This window comes from Dipteris shenzhenensis, chromosome 29 (genome assembly GCF_047967505.1).
Source record: "Dipteris shenzhenensis isolate YYH24624 ecotype China chromosome 29, Dip_SZ_1.0, whole genome shotgun sequence".
Lineage (NCBI taxonomy): Eukaryota > Viridiplantae > Streptophyta > Polypodiopsida > Gleicheniales > Dipteridaceae > Dipteris > Dipteris shenzhenensis.
The window spans coordinates 34,328,621-34,352,279 of record NC_141624.1 but is presented as its reverse complement, the minus strand read 5'-3'; the positions used below and the strand labels follow the sequence as shown (position 1 = coordinate 34,352,279).

General features: G+C 40.9%; 1 protein-coding gene across 2 annotated transcripts; it reads right to left on the bottom strand.

Annotated features, from left to right (window-relative positions):
* Positions 1-2,549: 2,549 nt before the first annotated feature.
* Positions 2,550-5,180, bottom strand: LOC147882749 (putative chlorophyll(ide) b reductase NYC1, chloroplastic). Of its 2 annotated transcripts, none has more exons than XM_087400818.1 (3): positions 4,695-5,180; positions 4,316-4,608; positions 2,550-3,011 (listed from the first exon to the last, which is right to left on the bottom strand). In XM_087400818.1, exons 1-3 carry the CDS (start codon positions 5,119-5,121, stop codon positions 2,916-2,918), a joined length of 816 nt encoding a protein of 271 aa, XP_087256944.1. In that variant the 5' UTR covers positions 5,122-5,180; the 3' UTR covers positions 2,550-2,915. The 2 variants fall into 2 exon arrangements, with proteins under 2 accessions (XP_087256944.1, XP_087256943.1); XM_087400817.1 differs by having other exon boundaries at positions 2,554-3,244; positions 4,333-4,608; positions 4,695-5,179.
* Positions 5,181-23,659: the final 18,479 nt, after the last annotated feature.

Sequence of the window (23,659 nt, the reverse complement as noted above, 5' to 3'; positions counted from 1 at the left end):
GGCATCCATTTATACAAAGTCTTTGTACTGAGTTTCTGTCGGCACTCCAGAGATGAAGGGCAGACTCAGCTATGATGAAGGCTAGCACTAAAGGAGAAGGCTAATCAAAAGGTAGTCCAAAAACTCTTCATTCAAGCTACAACTGCTTGTGAAGTCTAAACATTTTCATTTTAGTCTCCCCAACGAGCATCTAAATCTAAATCTAGCTAATAGGGCAACGCACCATTTAAGATAGAAAGAAATATCACAATACCAGCAGACCGTAACTTGGACGAAAACTTCACAAGGTGAAATTTGCATGTCCACTAATACGGCAGAAGCATATACCTAGATGAATCCAGGAACATTCCCAAACTCATCCTCTAAAAACACAACATGGTGCAGTTTCAATCTCATGATAGTCACAAGGTTGAAAACCATAAACTCCATCATGCATAGTAGGGACTAGCTACTATGACATCCACACTGACGTCATCAGCGCCCAACAGTGGGTGTAGACCATAGTATAAAAATATGCTCTCACACATACAAACCCACATACCCACACATACTTGAGCATCCATTTATACAAAGTCTTCGTACTGGAGGTGAAGGGCAGACTCAGCCATGATGAAGGCTAGCACTAAAGGAGAAGGCTAATCAAAAGGTAGTCCAAAATCTCTTCATTCAAGCTACAACTGCTTGTGAAGTCTAAACATTTTCATTTTAGTCTCTCCCCAAGGAGCATCTAAATCTAAATCTAGCTGATAGGGCAACACACCATTTAAGATAGAAAGAATTATCACAATACCAGTAGACCGCAACTTGGACAAAAACTTCTTGCATGTCCGCTAATACAGCAGAAGCATATACCTAGATGAATCCAAGAACATTCCCAAACTCATCCTCTAAAAACACAACATAGTGCAGATTCAATCTCATGATAGTCACTCACAAGGTTGAATACCATAAACTCCATCATGCATAGCAGGGACTAGCTACTACGACATCCCCACTCTATGAACCCATCACCTAAATATGGAGGAGGTATGTAAATGTCTGGAATTCAGCATCGATAACCATACGTGGGCAGCAAACTCTGCCTGGATAATGGCGTGTGTGGGACTAATAGTTTGCCGCATATCAGGTGGCAGCACATCAATATCTGTGGTCGATGTATTGCCTTCCATCCGGCCTCAGAAAGATCGGGTGCCCAGAGAGCAGATGAAGCACCTCATACAAGGCATGGACCTGGCCACGTCCACAATCTCGTCATAAGAGGGAGCATTAGAAGCAGCTATTTGCCTCAAAAAAATCAGGTGGGCAGGGCACCTCATACGACACATGGGCCTGGTCCACAAATCCACTCATTGAAAGGTAGCAGCTATTTCCCTACTTGTGCGCCCCATATGAGGACATAGGGGAGTAGGGTAGGGTGTAGCAGACACTTTATACGCCCTGCTCTGGGCTGTGTGCAGTGATGCCCCTAGTGTGCTGTTTTGGCAGACCACAATAGGCTGGAATAGTAGGCATACTACCTGCTTTCATAGGCAGCATAGAGGCTGCCTAGAGGCCAGATATGACCCGAACTAAGGTCATCTTAGGACCCAAACCTGGTTGGCGTCAGTCGGCTTCTGGTCAGCCCAATCAGGGCCCTCCTGCTCAGTTTTGTGGAGGGGCAGACTCCCCCTTGGCTGTATAAAGGGGGGGGCGAGTTTGGCCTTTTCTTCTCAACAGACTCAGGCATCTCTACAGGGCACATAAACAGAGGAATCTCGTAGCACTCCTTCAGTTTGCTCAACACTCGTGCCTCTTCCAGTCCAGCACTTGAATCCTTCGGTTGGCTATTTTTTGTACTTGCTGCCTACATATTGTGGCACAAGAGCATCCCTTATTTGCTGTATTCTCTGCTGTACTATGTACATTCTAGATTTCAGTGTTTTATGCCCTTGTGAGTTGAGTGAATGGAGATTCTAACATCAAAATTCCACTGGGAGGACTGGCATTCAGTTGCCATCCTATTCTTTTACATTAGCCATTAATATTTGAGAGGAAGGCAATGACAGAAGCATGGCAATAATCCAGAATTAATTCAAACTTCAATATAACCAATCATAGTTTCAAAAAACAGTGAACACAATGTATGAAAACATAAATCACGTGAAATCGCAATGCATGCATTAGACAACAAAATGTCAGGACACAGATTTTGATAGTGAAAATATGTCACCTAAGAAACATGCAAGGCTATGTGGCATACACCGGATACATTTCTTGAGTTGTCAACAAAAAGAAAAATCAGAACATGTGGACCTGTCGAGCTTTGATTTATTAGCAAACCTGGTTTACCTTTCAAATTTTAAAGAGATTAAAAAATTGAGAGAAAATTTGATCAATATAGAAAATGCTTATTTGCCATTCTTTAATCTTTGAACCAGGGACACAGTTGGGAGGGGAGGAGAAAACAAAGAAAGAGATCATGAGAGGATGATATGATCTCCTTGCAAGAAGTGGCCAGTGTAAAGACGCACAGAAGAAAATAAAGAGTGTTTTATGAAAGGCCACCATTTCGCTCACTTCCTCAAATAATACATGATGTGTTCCCTTACACACATGGCAAGGGATGCCTTGTCTATTTCTTTAGATATGTCATATGAATCTACTATGGTGTAAAAAATGATGAGCATTAACCAGCACAAGGGATGACCCATAATCTAGCAAACTAGACACAATGGTTTCTTTTATAATGCCAAGAAACTTGCTCTTACTAGCACATTTGTGCCATGGAAAAAAATAACAAGAACGAGGCCAGGTTATCGGATGGACTGCCGTAGAGACAAGGGCAAGTCATCGTTAAAAAATTTATAAAGTCACTAATGAGGTCAATCCTTTCTGTTGGGGGCAGGGGGAGGCAAAGGAGTTCCCAACTGATATTATTAGAAGGAAATTTTCACACCATTGGGTTGATAGCTACATCCATCCAATTTCACACGATCTCCATTCTTGTCAAAGAAGCGCCCACCTCTTATTATCTGAGGAAAACCCAACAATAACTTCAAAGAAGCTGATACAGGGGACAGGTACTCAATGCTCTGACCTGAACCACCAACGTTACAAATATAGGGCACTAATGCTGCTGCAACTGTCTCCGGTTCCTCGGCCAGTACATTAAAAAACCGGCGAGACAATGGAGTGGAGTCTTTCAGGAGTAAATCTGTAAGAACCATCCCTGGGGAAAGATTATGTACGCCTATGCTTGAAAGTCCTACAATATCAAAAAGCAGACATTTATCAGGCACAAGCAAAAGTATCGGCAAGGTAGTAAAAATATCTCTAGGACCCAACAATCAAGACATATGAGCTATGAATGCATTCTCCTCATCATCACAAAAGCAGGGATGAGCAGTATTCGCTGCCTTGGATGCTGCTCATGGACAGCCACCTTATCTAAGGTTGAGGTCAACATTCTTTGGGAAGGACTGTAACGAAGGGAATTTTTATGCCAAGTTAGTGGGGGTTAGCATTAGGTGTACAGTGATTAGGTGAAAGACCCCACCTCCAATCATTGGTTCTTGTGTATTTTGAATCCTCAGAGTCTAATCTACTTTGAACACCAGACTCCTTGTTTCTGCCTCTCTCTCTCTCTCTCTCTCTCTCTCTCTCTTCTTCCCGTTCCAGATCTGCTCTTCCTTAGAATCCACATCCCATTCAACCAAAATCTCCTAATCACCAGGACTTGCTGAGATCAGGTCCTTGCTTTTGGTAATCCTCAACAAATTCTAGGCCACCAATTGGCTTTTCTCATCTAACTGTTCAAGTTTAGAAAGGAGGAAGCTATGTGAAGTGGAATGGTGGTACGTACGTTATTGAACGTCTAAGCTCTCAAACATGTGGCAAACTAGTCACCCTTTTGTTGCCCAGGTCTGTGCGGACATCTCCTAGAATCATATAACCATGCATCCCAACCTTTGATGAAAGTCTGTGAAGATTAACAGCTCCAATCGTGAACACAACACGTCTCCCATGGAAGAGGGCACATTCAGCTCTTGAATGAGTTGGCAAGGGATGAATGTGGAAGGCTAGCTAACTTGCAAATCAAGGAAGAGACTCGAGAGTGGTACTGTTGATGGCCTTCAAACACCTTGAATTGTGTGCTGCAGTATTTGGGGGAGCCCAATGCTTCTCTTGCTGCCCAATCTCCGAAGAGCCCAGCAAGCTTGGAAGTCAAAGAGAGCCAATGCTTGCCTTGCTGTCCACTCTCCAAAAAGCACCTATCAACCTTACGTTTTGTGGTGTGTTTAAATGCCTCTACACGATACGTATAACGTACGCTTACTCGAAATTTATCAATACCTGCGCTTTTCAGCTCTTCATTCAGGGATACCGTAAGCTGAGTTAAAGCAACTTTCGTCGTTTTGTGCGTGCAGGCTGATTTCGTAAATCTCGCTCCCCAACGGGAGAACCCCATGTTGAAAATATGGTATATCGGAACATCGCTAGGTGGCTGTTGGCTCATGATCCTGACAGCTTCTCGGCAGCAGAGGAGTGAACCAACTACATTTGTATTACTGACCCGAACGATCTCCTCTGCATCAATATCGGTCAAGAGCCGCTTCGAGGTGACTTCACCTGCCCAAGGCAGAAGGATGGACCATAAGAAGTGCGTAGAAGCTCCAGAGGATATACGCAGGAACGCAATTCAGAAAGGCAAGTACCAGCATTGTTGAGCCATAGTTTGATACTCCCGAGCGCCTCTGCCGAGAAGGTGGCAAAGTCGAGGACCTCTCGAGGCTGCGATACGTCGCAAGTCTTGCCGAAAACGGAGGCACCCTGGTATTCGGTTTGAAGAGCAGCCAATGCGGATTGCAATGTGGACTCATCACGTCCGCAAAGGGCAACGCGAGCTCCGGAGGCCAAGAATTCGCGAGCGAGAGCAAAGCCAAGGCCTCTACTTCCTCCAGTGATGACGACGCCGAATTGGGCGATGGGTCTGAGGGAGAGGGGATGGATGGCGAGCTTATCTTGGGAATGAAGAAGAGGATGAGTGATTGGTGAAGCTGAGGAGAAGCTTTGTAGATTGTGGCCTTTAATGAATTTAGTTTCAAGTAAGGTTGTCGCTAGTACCTTCCCTGAAGAAGCCATCCTAAGGGTCTCGAGAAGCTTGCCCTATTGTCTTGGCACTTCAAACATTTTGGAACATCCTCCGTTGTCATAACATGCATTAAAAAAAATCAGAGTTGCAATAGAGATGGCACACGGTTGTGCAGAAGATTCGCCTTCGCTACAAAGCGATGGAATGCGCTGCAAGAGACGATTTGTCTAGCAAGACAGCTAGCGACCGGCTCGACTAATTGGTGCCCAGCCCCCATGCACAATCAACTGCTCATGGATGGGCAAAGGGAGCAAGGACTTGACCTCGCACCCACACCGACTCCGAGCGTAAAACCATGGCAGGCTACCTGCCATTATTTTTAATTGTTTTTATTGGTCCGTTGTTGGAGTATTCTTGGCAGGCACCGTAGCAATCTATAAAGACCCTCAGGGGCTTATGTTATGAAGGTGGAGAATTTGTCACAAATAGAGGAGCTTCTCATGTTTTTTCCAAGGAAACCTATAAAATTTCGATCAAAATTAAGAATTTTTAATACTATTGAGTTTGACAAACATAATATTGAAAAAAGATGTCGAATCCTCAGGCAGTCCAGGTTCCGATGTTGGGGTCACTTACCTGCCACCATCCAAACAAACTAGGTGTTAGAACATCATCGTTACGTTTGGGTAGACAGGTAATGCATGTTTTCCCTGACTTGTTATCGCTTTACCTAGGAATATAGACAACCATATGGATTCTTAAATAATTAAAAAAACAATTTAGCCACAAGTGAAGTTTAAGTCACAAGTGGAGTAAGAAGCGAATGACTGCATGGGTTAAGAAGGGATTAGAGGAGGTATGGGATGATTAGTGGACTTGGTATGTGGGGTGGTTAAAAAGAAAATGTAAAGGAAAGAATATGTGTGTGTGTGTGCGTGTGTTCGTGTGTAAAGAAATAAGTGTCTGTGTGTGTGAGATACATTTACTAATCAAATTTATTTTTGTGTGTGTGTGTGTAATAATAAGATAGAACTAATAGAGTGAGCTTATGATGGACAATATTCACTTAAAACTGGCTAACCCACAAGGTGTATTCGTCATTGCATCTTTAGAAGAATGGAATACAATCTACTCTTAGTATGCTTCAAGAATGAAATATTTGATCTTTTGTGGTTGAACCAAATTCTGCACAATTTCTTACAAGAAATTGAGACCAAGGATGCTAATGTTAAAGTCCTATATGTGCTACCATATACAATTTCTCTAATGCATTTCTGAGTTCTTTTGTGGGCAAAGGCTAGTGTGTCCTAGGATCATGGAGATGCTTTCCCATTTGCCAGATGGAATCTCCAATGGGTGTAGGAGACCTCCTACCTTAAGGCGTTTAATCTTATTGACCTGGCATTTTTGGTACTTCAATACATAATCTTAGATGTCCTTACCTATTCCAGACCAAAAGAATTGTCTTTTCAGAAGCACATATGTCGTCTGAATTCCCGAGTGTCTAGCACTCAAACTATCATGACATTTAAAAAGGATTTGGTGCCTAATGTCATTATCATCTGAGACACATACTCTACCCTTGTAGAGCAAGTAGCCATCTTCAATAGTATATTTTTTTCCACTTGAGTCCTTTATCACCAACCTGTGGTGTGTCGCCATTTCCATGCGACTCCTCAGTGAAAGCTTCTCAATTAGTTGGATCTCTATTTTTTATTGCTTTCCATATTTCAAAGAAGTGAGGATCAAACTCACATTTCCCCTTTAAGGACTCTACGAAATCATTTTGAAATTGAGTAAAACTCAATTCATTAACAATTGGCATTCGGCTAAGAGAGTCTGCTGCCACATTAAACTTCCCTTTCCTATATGTCAATTGTATATCAAACTCTTGCATTAACTCAGCCCATCTAGCTTTTCTACCTTTAAGCTCTGGCTGATTACAAATCCACTTAATGCTCTCCTGATCAAAGATGATCTCAAATTTTGCACCATATAAGTAGTGCCTCCACTTCTTTAAAGCATAGACTATAGCATATAGTTCCTTCTCATATGCCGAGTAATTTCGTTGGGCATGATCTAACTTTTTGCTTTCAAAAGCCATTGGTCGACCTTTTTGTATAAGTACTGCCTCAACAGCAAAATCACTAGCATTTGTCTCAACCACAAATGGTTCATTGGGATCCACTACTTTTAAGACAGGAGCTACCGCTATAGCTGCCTTTAATTTTTCAAAACTTCTCTTTTAAGGTTCATCCCATATGAAGGTGCTTCCCTTCCCCTTAAGCTGGTCCGTCATCGGAACAGCAATCCTAGCATAATCTTGGATGAATCTCCTATAGAATCCTAACAAACCTAAGAATATCTGTAATTCTTCTAGATTTGTAGGATGTGGCCATTCCAATATGGCCCTTACTTTGTCAGGGTCCATACGAACCCCTTCTTGGGATATTATATATCCCATGGTTGCAGTCACTCTGAATGGACTTGGTCCCAAATATAAGTCATTTGACACTCCTATTTCTGTGAGACAGAATATGCCAGATTTCAATGAGCTAGTTGCTCTTTTGATCCATGAGGAAGTGAAGGTTGGTTTGAATACCAATGACAGTAGCTCAAGGAATAATGATGCAGTGTTCTACTCTAATCAAAGAGCCTGTGGTGGACGACACAGAGATTCATTTCATGGTAGAGGTGATGGTAGGCATGTCCTTAAAACCCCTAGTCATTCACCTCAGAGAGGAAGTGGAGCCTTTAGAGGTAGGGGGAGAGGTGCTTCTCATGGTAGAGGTACTTGGCAGCAACCGCAACAAACAATGCATAATCCTAATAGTGATAAGACATGTCATTACTATGGCAAGGTTGGCCATATTGCCAGAGACTGTTTCAAGAAGCAAGCAAATCAAAGAGGAAAGATTGGCGAGCAAGCAAAAACCTCATCTCCTGGGAGATATTAAACATCTTGGTCAAGTACATCTTGAAGTATGTGTTTGAAAATTTCAATTCATAGAGGGTACCTCTATTAAGGTTATTGGTTCTTTAATGTTGAATGTTTCTTGGGACAATTACATTGTTCCTTATAAGTTTTTTGTAGCTCTGGCATGTACCTCAACGGAAGCCACCATTCTTAAAATCTGGATGCAAGACACTTACAAAGGGTTATTTGGTGATGAATCATCCAGACAAAGACAAAAGCCAACCAAGCAAATGTGGTTCCAAAAGGATCTACTGAAGGATCAAGGATACTTTGAGGGTGAATCATATTTTTGGATTCCAAAGAAACCTCAACCAAAGAATTCACATTTGGATTCTTTTGCAAAGAGTGAATTATCTCTAAGCAGTTGGAACACTTATCGCAAATGTTTCAAATGTTTTTTCCTGGTTTTACTATAAATAAGGATATCGTCTAGATATACTACATCAAATTTTCCTAGATATGGCCTTAAGACACTATTCATAAGTGTCATGAAAGTTGCTAGAGCATTTGTTAATCCAAATGGCATTACTTTAAATTGATAACGCCCATACCCAGTACAAAATGATGTCTTAAGAACATCCTCTTCCCTAATTCTTACTTGGTGATATCCTGATCTTAAATCAATTTTAGTAAAGTATTTTTCCCCTTGCAATTGATCAAAGAGCTCATCAATGCGAGGCATAGGATACTTATTTTTTATGGTGATTTAATTTAGTGCTCGGTAATCTATGCATAAACGCATAGTGCCATCCTTTTTCTTTACCAGTAAAACTGGTACAGACCAAGGTGGGAAATCTGTAAGGATCTTGGACTTGCTGTAAACTGAGAAGTTGTAGAGTTTTCTACACCTTTTGCATCGGAGCTACCGTGCAAAAGCTATTGGCTTGTTTTGGGATGCCCTGAGGTCACTTACAGTAGAACATGTATTTGTGACAGTGACAGTGTGGCTGTTGTCATTGCAGTTGATATTTTTAGGCTTGAGTTTAGTACATTGGTGCAGTGTATCTTGGTTGTTCTATCATCCATTGTGATGGCTTCAACATTAGAGAATGCATTGTTTAACATTGGGAAGTTGGATGGCACAAACTTCTCCTATTGGAAGGAGCAAATCTACAATGTTCTGGTGCAGAGGAAGCAAGTAAAGCCTATAAAACGCAAAGGCATAAAGCTAGAGGATTGGGAAGATGATGAAGAGTGGAAGGAATTGAATGAGCTTGCACACTCCACAATCATGCTCACACTTTCAAAATCGGTGTAAAGATACTGCATGTGGTGCCTGTGGTGTGTGGACAAAGTTGCATGATCTTTATGAGAAGCAGAGTGCTGCTTGTCAAGTGTATTGGTTGAAGAAACTCATAGATCTTCGCATGGAAGAAGGGACTTCAATGTCTAGCCATTTAAATGAGTTTAACACAATTTTCAGTCAACTTTCAGCTCAGAAAATTGCCTTTGATGACTCAGTTAAGGCAATGTTCTTATTGGTCACCCTTCCTGAAAGTTGGGACACTTTTAGGACTGCTATAAGCAATTCAGCCCGTGAAGGAGGCCTAACAAGCAGTGATGTTGAGAGTAGCCTTCTCACTGAGCAAGTAAATAGAAAGAACAATGCTAGAACTAAAAGTTCAAGTGCTCTCAATGTGAGAGGGAGGTCATGTTCCAGGGGGAAATACAATGAAAGAAATACAAGCAAGTCAAGAAGCAAATCTAGAGGAAAATCCCATGCCAAAAAGGATTTGGAATGCTTCTATTGTAAGAAGAAAGGCCATTTCAGAAAGGATTGCTACAAATGGAAGAATGATAAAGGCAAAGGCAAAGCTAATGTGCAGCCCAAGAAGGAAGAGAAATACACGGTCAATATAGAGGAAGTGAATGCCATAAGTAACAATAGTGATAAGGGTGACATTCTTTATGCCTCTATGTTTGAGCATGCTTTTCTTGTGACTAGTGATGATGCATTGTCACAGAATTGGATACTAGACTCAGGAGCATCTTTCCATGTCACTCCACATAGGAAGTGGTTTACCATTTATGATGGAGGAAGGAAAGGAACCGTGAGACTTGGAAATGATTATCCATGTGATTGTTGGAGTGGGAGATATCCATTTGTCTCTTCCTAATGGTTCTACATTTGTACTCAAGAATGTTAGGCATGTTCCAAATCTGAAAAAGAGCTTGATGATGATGGCTATCATGTGTTTTTTGGCAACAATACATGGAAAATTAGCAAAGGGTCACTTGTGATTGCTAGAGGTTCCAAGCATGGAACGTTGTACTCAATGCATGTGTCAAGCATAAGAGATAATGTAATCAATGTGACCAAGCAGCCATCTGTCTCTTTGTGGCATCGTCGGTTGGGACACATAAGCATGACAGGAATGAAGATACTTTCTAGTTTGTAGTATGTTCCCGTGTTTAATTTTTTAGATTTTAGCATGTGTGAGCATTGCATGTATGGGAAGCAAACACGGTCTTCACATAAAAGATCTTTGGGCAAGAAGAGGCTTGAACCATTGGAGTTGGTTCACAGTGATGTGTGTGGACCTATGCTTACTATCTCATTGGGTGGTGCTTCTTACTTTGCTACTTTCATTGATGATGCTACACGGAAAGTGTGGGTCTATCCTCTTCAGAAGAAGAGTGATGTCTTTGATGCATTTCAAAAGTTCTTAGCATTTGCTGAAAATCAGTCGGGCAAGAGACAAGTATACCTCTCATGCATTTAAGAATTTTTGTGAGCTATGTGGCATCAAGTGGGAGTTGACTACTCCTGAGAATCCTTCTCATAATGGGGTTACTGAGAAGATGAATAGAACTATTCAAGAAAGGAATATAAGCATGCTTTCTAATGCCCATCTACCTCATGGCTTTTGGGCTGAGTCTATCAAGACAGCAGGACATCTTATCAATAGATCGCCTAGCAAGGCACTAGATGGGAAAGTGCCAGAAGAGATTTGGTCAGGCAAGCCACCATCTTATGGGCATCTTCGTGTATTTGGCTGTGAAGCTTATGTTCATATCCCTAAGGAAAAATGTAGCAAGCTTGATCCAAAGTCAAGGAAGTGCATTTTTCTTGGATATGGTGATTCAGGCAAGATGGGATACCGATTGTGGGATCTAGAGGCCAAGAAGATAGTACGTAGCTATGATATCATCTTTAATGAGGACAAGATGCACAAGAAGCCAGAAAATACTGTTGAGATACGTAGAGTGGTGTTTCAAGAGGATGGACAACCACCATATGAGAGGCATGCACAACCTGTACCACATGATGCAGGGCATGGACAGCCCATAGCATGGATCGTAAGGTGAGAGAGCCACATCTAGGTGGACAACCTCAGGTTATGCAAGAAAATTAGTTGGGACAGCAAGATGCTCATGGTGAGCAAGTGTTGAGACATTACACTAGAGTCTCACGACCTCCACAAAGATATGCTCCATCTTTAGATTATGTCATGTTGACAGATTGTAGTGAGCCTTCATGCTTTGAGGATGCTATGTCTAGGAATGACAAGCATAATTGGGAGAAGGCTATGCAGTCAGAGATGGATTCGTTGATGAAGAATGCTACTTGGGATTTGGTTTATTTGCACAAAGGAAAGCATGCATTGCCATGCAAATGGGTTTACAAGCTAAAGATGTCTCCAGCAGATGCATTGCCTAAGTATAAGGCAAGGTTGGTAGCCAAGGGTTTTAAGTAGGAGAAGGGTATTGAATTTGATGATATCTTTTCCCAGTGGTGAAGATGACTACCCTCTGTACAATGCTTACATTGGTTGCCAGAGAGGACATGGAGATTGTCCAAATGGATGTAAAAACAGCTTTTATACATGGAGATCTTCATGAGAACATCTATATGCAGCAGCCAGAGGGGTTTGTTGTGCAGGGCAAAGAACAGATGGTATGCAAGCTTCAGAAAAGTCTTTATGGGCTGAAGCAGGCTCCTAGGGAGTGGTACCATAAGTTTGATGCATTTATGCGATCCCAAGGGTACACATGGAGTGAGACGAATCATTGCCTTTACATAAAGAAGGCATCAAATGGCAGTCTTCTTATTTTGATTTTATATGTTGATGACATGCTTATTGCTGGGAAATGTACTTTGGATGTGGATGCCTTGAAGAAAAGGTTGCATGAGACCTTTGACATGAAGGATTTAGGTGATGCCAGTCACATACTTGGCATGAGGATTGTTTGGGATAGGAACAAGAAACTCCTTCATTTGTCACAGAAAGAGTATATTATCAAGGTACTTGAGTGTTTCAATATAGAGAGGGGGAAGTCCATAAGTACTATGTTGCCTCCATATGTGAAACTCAGCCAAGCGGACATCCCTAAGTCAAATGAGGAGCGGGCTGAAATGGCAAAGATACCTTATGCATGCATAGTAGGAAGCTTGATGTATGCCTGGTTGCTACACATCCAGATATTGCTTTTGCAGTGGGAGTTGTTAGCAAGTATATGGCAAATCCTAGCAAGAAGCATTGGGAGGCAGTGAAAGGTATCATGAGATACTTGAATGGTACAAAGAACATGTGCATTTTCTTTGGGAGAAAGGACACATCTGTTGTTGGATATGTAGATGCTGATTTTGCAAGGAATGTAGACTCCAAGAGGTCTACTACAGGATATGTTTTCTCATTCACTGGAGGTGCAGTTTCATGGGTCTCTCGTTTGCAGCCATGTACGAGTTTGTCTACCACTGAGGTAGAGTATGTTGCAACCACTGAGGCATGCAAGGAAGCTATGTGGCTTACTCGTCTAATGGGAGACTTTAGCATTGCAAGAGAGGTTCCAATTTTGCACTGTGATAGTCAGAGTGCCATCCAGTTGGCATGGAATCTTGTCTTCCATGCGAAGACAAAGCATATTGATGTGAAGTATCACTTCATCAGAGAGGTGATTGAGGACAACATGCGCATCCAACTTGTCAAGGTTCACACATATGAGAACCCTGCAGATCTTCTTACAAAGAGTCTTTCCTCAGAGTGGTTCGCACATTGCAGAGTATTGATGGGTGTCGGATGACATTAGGATGCCCATCTTCTCCCTCAAAGGCGCATTGGCCTTTAAGTGGGAGGGTGTTAGGGTAAAGGCCAATGGCCTAGTATATACCCCTTTGTACCATACATACATAATACGAGCTTACCTTGATCTGGGTGAGTTAGCACCCACAAGTTCTCCCTTTCTTTGTTGCTCTCCGATAAGACCTCTCCATCAGGTTGACCACGTGATGGACAAGCATCCATGACAAGGGTCATAATGCTAAAAAATTAACTAAACATGGTAGAAAAAGCTACAAGTAGGCACCCACTATGAGGTTTATTCCTGGGAGGGAGGAAAAATTAAGCTAAGCATATATGGGCAGTAGACGTTGGGGGAAATATTAAGCTAAGCATATATGGGCATTAATCCAATGCGAGTCAGTTGGCAAACTTTTGAGAGAGCGCTTAGTCGAGCCTTCTAGAGACCTCCCATGCACAACTATAAAGAGAGGGAGGGGAGAGGAGGGTGAGTGGGAGGGAGAGTGGAGGGAGAGAGGGAAGGGGAGGGGAGGCAAAGAGGGGATGAAAAGGCAACGCACAGAAGAGGTGAAAGCAAGGGGAGAAGTAGGGTGCCAAGTGAGGGAGGAGGAGAGGGTGGGCAACAAGGGCAGAGTAGGCAAGGCAACTACATCAAAAAGCGAGTTAATTAAATGAGCAATGAGCTTAGGTTAATTGAGTGTGAGTGAAGGGTGAGGAACTAATTAATAGACTTTAATGAAGTAGACACAAGGCAAGATTGCCTATTCAAGTTAAAATACATCATAGACAACTGACTTCCATTAGTCAAGAAATTGCTTGAAATCGCATTGAATGGTCTAGGGAATTTTTATAGCTATGGTCATTAGAGAAACTCAACCTATAATTTAGATTATGACAAATCCACTTAGCAAAGAGAAAACAAGAAGAACTACAAATGCATCAGTCATGAGTTAGTCTTCTCAGCAATTAAAAAAAGTTTTTAAAAGTAAAGAGAAAACAAGAAGAACTACAAATGCATCAATCATGAATAGGTCTTCTTGGAAAGAAAAAAATTATTTCTAAAGATAAGTCAACACAATGCAAGCGGGCACAACAATTCATCAATTTCTCTCATAGCTCTAGCATGCATTCTTCAAGTCATCGTCAACACTGGCACAAAAACATGGTTTTACCAATTAGAGGGGGTCATAAATATAGAGAAGAGGCAACACCAATAAAATACATTACCAACAACATGGTCCCACCAATCAAAAGGAAGCATGAATCTAGAGGAAGAGAAACTTTGATAGAGGAGGTACCAATGATATGTTCCAAAGAGAACTGGAAATTACAAATATTGTGGTATCTTAAGCTATTGGGAACCATGATGAAGGAAAAACCAAAGGGATATAGAAAATCTTCAATGGGATTGGAAACCAAAATCAAAGGCAAACTCAAGTTTAAATCCAATATCAATGACAACATAAGAGATAATCAACTCACTCGGCCATTGATTAAGAATCAGAATAAGTCTAAAGATCAAGTTCTCAACATAAACTTTTGTTTCTTAGTATGCAAAAGATTCAATTAAGCAAACTAATAATGAAATGGTATTGTAGTTGCATTCAGGTGCAAGGCATCACATGAGACGTACAAAAAATTGCTTTTTTGACATGCGTGTAAATAGGATGCAAAGGAAAATGTAGTCATGGGTGATAGTACCCCACTTAAGATTGAAGCCATTGGGCAATTTCACTTTATAGCAATGAAGGAATCATAACCAACATTGGAGACGCTTCCTTTGTTCTAGCAATGGCACAAATTCTTTGTCAGAAAATAATTGAAAGAGATATGGAGTTGGTTTTCAATAAATTTGGTTGCTACATAATCTAGAAGGTATCCTTTCAAAATGAGCTAAAGTTGGCAAAATGATTAAATTGACATCAACCATTTTTTATACAAAGAGCACTTGCAGCCACACTTCAAAATCATGATGCTTATTTGAGTAGCTTATGTAAAATCGATTTGTCCATCTGAATTTCAAGTGCCCAGTTTCCTTGAAAATTTCAAACCAAAAGTTATTTTTAGAAAGGTGCTTTATGAGACTTGCAGCAAGCATGGGTAGACCCATCTTCCATTACCAACCTCATGTTTGTTAGTGTTATTGTATAGATAAGGAAACCTATCTTCCATTTCCAAGCTCGTGATGATCAAAGGACTAATGTCCTTGAAATCATTCTTTCAATATATCGAATTATGCTTCCACTTTCACTAAATAAAGATGTATACTAGATCATTCCCTTGATGTATTTCATAAGTTTAAGTTGAGCTAAAAATATTATAAAATCCTCCCTAATATACATCAAATCCAAATTAACTCAATAGATTTTGATGTCACTTGTTGCTTGATATGCATGCACATACAATTCATTCTACCTCTACATGCACATACAGTGCAAAGTAGAATGGATTGGCATGAGAGTGCTCACGACGGAAGCAAGAACGGAAGAGGGAGAGAGAGAAACAGAGAGCCACACAAGTTTTGGTGGGTGCAGAACCACCCTAATCTTCTTTTTCATTCATTTATATATGTGTTTGAGTATTGTACATAACTGGGGTAAAGGCACAGTGACCTTTAACCCCCAAAACCTCCCACTTAAAGCACAATGTGCCTTTAAGGAAGAACAACCAGTGAGCATACTATCCAATGCCCATCAATACACGACAATACTCAAACCACTGACTAGGTAGACTCTTCGTCAGCATATCTACAGCGTTATCATCTGTATGAACCTTGACAAGCTCTATGCGCTTGTCCTCAAGTACCTCCCTGAATCACTATGCAATGTCGGTACACCTGTATGAATCCCCAAATCTCCCACTAGTCAATCAAGCCATATAGCCTCCTTGCAACTCTCTATGGCTGCAACATACTCAGCCTCTGTGGTAGACAAAGCAATGCACTTCTGTGTGCGAGACATCCACGACACTGCACCACCTGCAAAGGTGAACACATAACCAGAAGTGGATCTCCTACTATCCACATGCCCTGCATAGTTTGAATCTGTGTACCCAAGTACACGCATGTCTCCTCTACCAAAGCAGATGCACATCTCCTTGGTACCCTTCATGTACCTCATGATGCACTTAACTGCCTCCCAATGCCTCTTTCTTGGATTAGCCATATACCGGCCTCCCACTGCAAATGCAATGTCTGGTCTAGTAGCTATCATAGCATACATAAGACTCCCAACTGTTGATGCATAAGGAACCTTGGCCATCATGGCCCTTTCCTCATCTGATTTGGGACTATCTGTATGACTCAGTTTCACATATGGAGGCAATGGAGTACTCACTGCCTTCCCCCCCTCCATATTGAAGCGCTGCAATACTTTAGTAACATACTCTTTTTGTGAAAGCCAAAGGAGTTTCCTACTCCGATCATGCGTGATGCGCATACCAAAAATATGACCTGCAAATCCCAAATCCTTCATATCAAAGGCTTCATGCAACTTGGCCTTTAATGCATCTAGCTCATAAGTATTCTTGCTAGCCAATAGAAATCATCCACATATAGTGCCAAGATTATCAGGCTATTATCCTTAGCCCTTTTAGTGTAGAGGCAGTAATCAATTTCACTCCTTCTAAAACCCTGGGACCGAATGAAAGAATCAAACTTCTGATACCATTCTCTAGGTGCTTGCTTAAGACCATAGAGACTCTTCTTCAGCTTGCAAACTGAATGCTCTTTGCCCTTTTCTTCAAAGCCTTGTGGCTGCACCATGTAAATTTCCTCATGCAAATCCCCATGCAAGAAAGTTGTCTTGACATCCATCTGCATAAGCTCCATATCCTCTAATGCCACTAGTCCAAGCATGCATCTAAGTGTGGTCATCTTCACAACTGGAGAGAATATCTCATCAAAGTCCACACCCTTCTCTTGCTTGAACCCTTCTCATCAAAGTCCACACCCTTCTCTTGCTTGAACCCTTTAGCGACCAAACGGGCCTTGTACCTAGGCATATCATCACCTGTGACCTTCATTTTGTAGACCCATTTACATGGCAATGCTTTCTTTCCATGTGGCAAAGAAACCAAGTCCCAAGTCTTATTCTTCATAAGTGAACTCATCTCTGATTCCATAGCATACTCCCACTTGCATTGATCCTCATGCATCATAGCCTCTCTGTAGCAAGAAGTCTCCCCGCAATCAGTAAGCATCACATAGTCTACCCCTGGAACAAACTTATCAGGCGGTCTAAACACTCTAGATGATCTTCTCAAGGGCATTTCAGCTTGTTGTCCCACTTGCATATCAGCCACATTTGGCTCATCATTTCCACTAATAGATGATCCATCATCTACCCTTGATTGTATACCTGTGGGAGTACTTGGTGGTACCATTTCTTGCACATTTGGTGCATGGATAGCTTGCTGTCTATCAACATATGCAGGTGGATTCACATCCTGGAAAGTGATTCTCCTCATTTCCACATCCCTCATGGGTGCCTTATGCATCTTCTTCTCATTGAAGACTACATCATGGCTGCGTATGATCTTCTTTGCTTCTGGATCCCAAAGACGATAGCCTATCTCTCCACTTTCACCATAACCCAGAAAGATGCATTTCCTAGACTTAGGATCTTTCGAAGCTCTTTTGGCACATGTGCATATGCCTCACACCCAAATATACGCAAATGAGAGTAAGAGGGCTTCTTGCCACTCCATGCCTATTTAGGAATACCACCATCCAAACTCTTACTAGGTGATTTATTGATCACATGCACTGCAGTCTTCATTGCCTCAGCCCAAAAACCACCAGAAAGACTTGCATTAGAAAGCATGCATTGCAACCTTTCTTGAATGGTACGGTTCATCTTTGCTGCAACTGGATTTTACTGTGGAGTATGAGGGGATGTGAGCTCCCTCTTAATGCCACGTGTATCATAGAAATGCTGAAAGTCATGAGAGAGATACTCTCCACCATTGTTAGTCCGTAGGCATTTAAGCGTTGTACCTGACTGATTCTCAACCAAGGCCAGCCATTTCTGAAATACCTGGAACACATCACTCTTCCGAGCTATAGCATAAGCCCACACTTTCCTAGTTGCATCATCAATGAATGTCACATAGTATTCAGCCCCGCCTAATGACCGTGTAGGCATGGGACCACATACGTCTGAATGCACCAAATCAAGCTTTTCAAACTCTTTCTTTCCCCTTCTTTTATGGGCTGATTTAGTCTACTTTTCAAACTCTGATACCAGTTGAGAGTGCTCACAAAATTCAAAATCAGAGAAACTCAAATGTGGTACATAACCCAAACGGCATAAGAGTTTCATTCCATTTTGGCTCATGTGCCCTAACCTGCAATGCCACAAAGAAGTGCTTGGCTGCTCGGTTATTGCAACAACATGATCAAATACCCGTGATACATGTAAGGGATACAAAGTCCCACACTTGGCACCCCTGGCCAAAAGCATAGAGCTCTTTTGAATTTTCCAACTCTGAAAGCCAAAAGTAAGACTCTTGGTCAACTTAGGCACATGTCTCACATGTTTTAAAATAAATGCAGACCCATTTGCAAAAGAAAACTTTATGTCACCTACTCCCACCATGGCATAGTCATTTCCAAGATGCACACAACCTGTCTTTCCACTGTCATAAGTGGAGAACCATTCCCTATGGGGAGTAACATGGAATGAAGCACCAGAATGCAAAATCCAATCCTAGGAATATGCATAATCTGAAGTGGTAAGCAACTCTACAGATAAACTAGACATGAAAAGAACGTCATTGTCACTATCATGTGTGACTGCATTGATCTCCTCGATCTTCACTTTTCCTTTGTCCTCCCTTGGACTCTCTTCCTTTTGATTTGCACCCCAATTTGCATTCTTTTTCTTATCCTTTTGCTCTCTTTTCAACTTGTAGCAATCCTTTTTCATATGGCCCTTCTTGCCACAGTGGTAACACTCAATGTTCCATGCCCTGGATTTGCTACGAGACTTTCCTCTTTCTTGGGACTTCCCCCTATACTCTAATATGCCCCTTTGCACATTTAAGGCTGCATCCTGCTTGTTGCCATCCATAGACTTCCGTCTAATCTCCTCGGCCAACAAGCTACCCACAACATCATCAAATTTCAGTACTCCACCAGGTGCAGAGTTACTGACAGCTGTACGGAAGGTATCCCATGAGGATGGCAATGAACATAAGAGAAATATTGCCTTAGTCTCCGCATCAAAATTCATCTTCTGAGCCTGAAGCTGGCTGAAAATTCTTCCACAAATCTTCCGTAGTCTACTCATTTACTACAGTGAAATAAACTTACTCTGCAAGATGAAGTCTAATAGTAGATTTTGCTAATGCATCCAACTCATTCCAATCATCCTCAGACATATTTGCAGGCTTAGCTTCAATCCCTGCCAAGGGTTTAATCTGCTTCTTTTGAATAAGCACATCCCTTATTTGTTCTTTCCACAAAGAAAAGTTTGTCCCATCAAACTTTTTAATGCTGAAAAACTCCTTTTCAGACATGAAAGAGGATGCCATGATGCAAATAAAGCAAAATCCCAAATGCTAGTGCCTATAAGAGAGAATCACACCAAATACCAGGTGCACCCAAATGTGTATGCCACAATAGAGTGAAATATCACCAAAACTCAAAGCTCAAAGCATCAAAAGATGCATCTGACTCGTGTGCATATACTATGCATCCATATGAGCAAATCTGGCCCAAAAGAAAATGCCAATTGCAATGGTAATCCAAAATGCCAATAAGTGCCAAATGACTCAAGCATATACACCATCCACTGGCATATGCATCAATAATATCTCATCCAAGAGAGCATAGCACTATCAGTGCATCACCTGTAATGTGTCAAAGCTGTCTCTCAGCATAAAATAGCATCCGTGTGCAAAGCGTCCATAAAAATAGCATCCCACAAGGCAATTCGGGCCTATCAGCGCATCCAATAAGGACCGCAATGCATCCAAATGGCCGATAAATCATCCACTGCAACCCAATGCACACCACGAATGAGCGCACACTGCTCCAACTGCAACCAGAGTGATCTACATAAGGTATGCTCAAGAAATCATGGTCCCACGGTAATGACTTCTACTAAAAAAATAAAACCTGAGATCCCTCAAAACATGGGCGCCATTGAATAATCGGACTCAGCAAGAAAATCTGCAAATATTTCTCTTCTGTCAAAACTCCAAAATCCCAACCGATGAGTGAGAAATGGGAGTCAACACTTATCCATTGCCATGTGGCATAAATCTAAGGTTTCAAAACCTTAGAATGAAAAATGCATAATAGAGAGACGAAATCGAATACACAAAGATCTATAACTCTGAAAATCCTCCACCGAATCGCATAAGAATTGACAGGTAGGGGTTTTTGGGCATCTGAAACGCAATGGGACAGACGGTTTTAGAAACCGTGGTCTCAATCACTGGGTCCAACACACAGACTGAAAAACGTTTTTGGAAACAGAGCTATTTGTAAACTCCACCGGAGTGTGAATGATGAGCAACATAGAAGTTTTAGGACCTCCTAAGCCCACCAGAACTAACAAATGTGCAAATGGTTGCTCCAAACTTGAGTTCCAACACCCAGACAGAAAAATGCATAAACTGACACAGTGAGTCAGAAATCCAATGAAATGATCCCAGATTCAAGAATGAAGGTGTTTCCAAGCTGTCGAAGTGAAGTGGACACCAAAAGTAAGCAATAGTTGCCTCTACAAGTCAATACGAAGTCTCTATCATCGAACGGAACAGGGAAAAGCTCAAAAAATGACTTTTTCTTTGAAAACACTTAATAGGCTCTCAAAACCACTTCGCAAAACCAAAGTGACTTTTCCAAAGGTTCCTCCAAGGTCTCTATACACTCGGATGCAAGTAAAGTCACCCATAAAGCTTCCCACAGAGCTTCTCCTTCCTCCCACAGAGCTGCTGAGCTTCAAGCATTCACGCACGCTCAGCTAGATCACCCGGGCTCTAATACCAGTTGAGAGTGCTCACAACGGAAGCAAGAACGGAAGAGGGAGAGAGAGAAACAGAGAGCCACATAAGTTTTGGTGGGTGCATAACCACCCTAATCTTCTTTTTCATTCATTTATATATGTGTTTGAGTATTGTACATAACCGGGGTAAAGGCACAGTGACCTTTAACCCTCAGATGGCAAAAAGAAGGAATTGGCTTATTGTAGAATCTACTAGGTTCATGAGAAGATTAAAAGAAGTTTCCAAATGATATAAGGTAGAAGCATGTTCCACAACAAAAGTGTACTTTATGAATAGGTACCTTGCTACCATCCTTTACACCAAAAGAGGCACATAACTTAAGTCCTTGATTGATAACTTGAGAGCATTTGACTCTCTAGCATATGTACATATTCTAGATGAACTAAAAAACAAGCTTGATGTGTGTTTTCAATGATACTCAAAAGATTTCAAAGCATACAAACGTTGTATGATCTAGTCAAAAGAAGGTTGATAGTCTCTAGAGATGTCATCACCTGATGAAATTTCATTATCATCCTCCTACATATATTTCATTGCCAGTTTTGCTTATTGATTAAGACGGTTTCCTTATCAACACATTCAGATATTAACTAGTCCTTATCGATCATATAGAGGAAATGAAAGTAGAAATGCTAGAAGCTGTGGATAGTAGAAATGCTAGAAGCTATGGATACTATTGCCACCACACTAAAGCTTGCACCATTCAAATAAGCAACATAAAGACTTAAATGGTAGCATGACGTGGACGAGGAGTACGATCCCTTAATCAATAAGCAAACTTAGTCATTATCATATCTTTGAAGTAGAGAAGAATCCCATAGAATGCACGTGGTTTCACAAGTCAAAAGATCTTCTCATGGGAGGAAATAACCAGAGAGATGACTTTAGATAAGAAACTTTACATTGCATTGGTTATGGAATCGTGCCATTCAAATAAGCTACACAAGTAGCTGAATGGCAATGTGACATGGATGAGGAGGGAACTCCTTGATCATGACCTAAACTTGGTCGTTATTAAATCTTTGAGCAGAGAAGAACCCATGGGATGCAAATGGTTGCATAGAGTAAAGCTAAATCAAGATGCTAAATTCACAAGTTCTAAACAATAGCAAAGGTTATGCACAAGTATATGGCAGAAACATTTGCACCAATTGCAAAGATGACCATTGTCAACACAATTATTTACCATAGCTTCTCACTTTGATAGCGTAATATGCCACATGGATGGCATGAATGCTTTCTTGAATGGTTTTCTAGATGAAGAAATCTACATGCAATAGCTAGAAGGTTATGTGATCACCTTGTGATCAAAGGCCAAGAGCACAATCTTTTTAGATCACTCAAAGTCTTCTAGCCCCACCAAGAGCATCGATTGCAAAAATTCACTATTTTTCTATTGGTCTATAGCCATCAAATACATATCCTTCATTGTACATCAAAAAAACAACACATGGCATAGTGCTTGTTCATCTTTATGTGAATGACTTGGTCATCATATAATTAAATGGATATATCCACATCTAAGTTTGACATGAAGGATATAGAGACATAGCAACATGGAGAGATGGACATGGCACAAGACAAGTATACTCAAAGTTTTGAAGCAATTATGTATGTATAATTCCAAACCCTTGCATACTCCCAGGAATAAAACATTAAGCTTTCAATTTATGATAGATTACTAAATACAAATATTCATTAATATAGACAACTTGTTGGACAATGTTTGATTTATACGATTATTTCCAAGCCTCTGACATCTCATGTTCAATTGGCCTTTTAGCTAGTTTAAGCAAAACCCCAAAAAGACATATCAAAATGCATGTAAAAGAGTTTTCTGGTATCTCAAAGGTATGGACAAGTATCTAGAAGAATTCTATGGTATCTCAAAGGCATTGACAAGTATGCAAAATTCATAGATGTTTACTTTTATGGATTTACTAATATAGATTAGGCTAATAATGTGCATGATATAAGGTATATAAGAGGTTTCTCCTTTAGTCTACCTCAACAACTTTGCCATAGCAGAGCAAGAAATAGCCACTGGTGAATTTATCATCGATAGAAGAAAAACAAATGTTGCATGTGAAGTAGTTTGATTTCCTCTCAAACATTAAGATTCTCTTTGGTGATCTTTCTAACAAAATGAGCACCATTTAGTTGGAAAACAACCCAGTCTTTCATGATAAAACAAAACATATCCACATGCAATATCAATTCATTAGAGAAAAGGTTATCATTAGTGAGAGAGATCTTGTTCCTCTTCTAACACAAGAATATGATGCATATATCATAACTAAGCCACTCTTCCTTGACAACTTCAATTACTTTTGACATCATCTTGGTATTTTCTAGGAACAAGTGCAACTTAAGAGGGGGAAGCGATGCTTAAGTTGTACTCTTTGTACAAAATTTTTTAAATCACTCAATGCATTTAGTTTTATTTTTCTATTCACTCAATGCATTTAGTTTGATATTTACTTTGTTGCCAAGATGTGATTTTTTATTCATGGAAAATCCCTAAAAAACTTGTGTAAAGCACCCTTTGCATGCAAATTCAAGGTGGGAGTTAGT

Bases quoted from the DNA above. Each gene is read 5' to 3' on its own strand.
- LOC147882749 (XM_087400817.1), bottom strand. From the start codon at position 5,121: ATGGCTTCTTCAGGGAAGGTACTAGCGACAACCTTACTTGAAACTAAA. The intron at 4,609-4,694 runs GTACTTGCCTTT...TGCCTTGGGCAG, and splicing joins ACTATGGCTCAACAATGCTG to GTGAAGTCACCTCGAAGCGG. The intron at 3,245-4,332 runs GTATTGATAAAT...TTGATATTGTAG, and splicing joins TGAAGAGCTGAAAAGCGCAG to GACTTTCAAGCATAGGCGTA.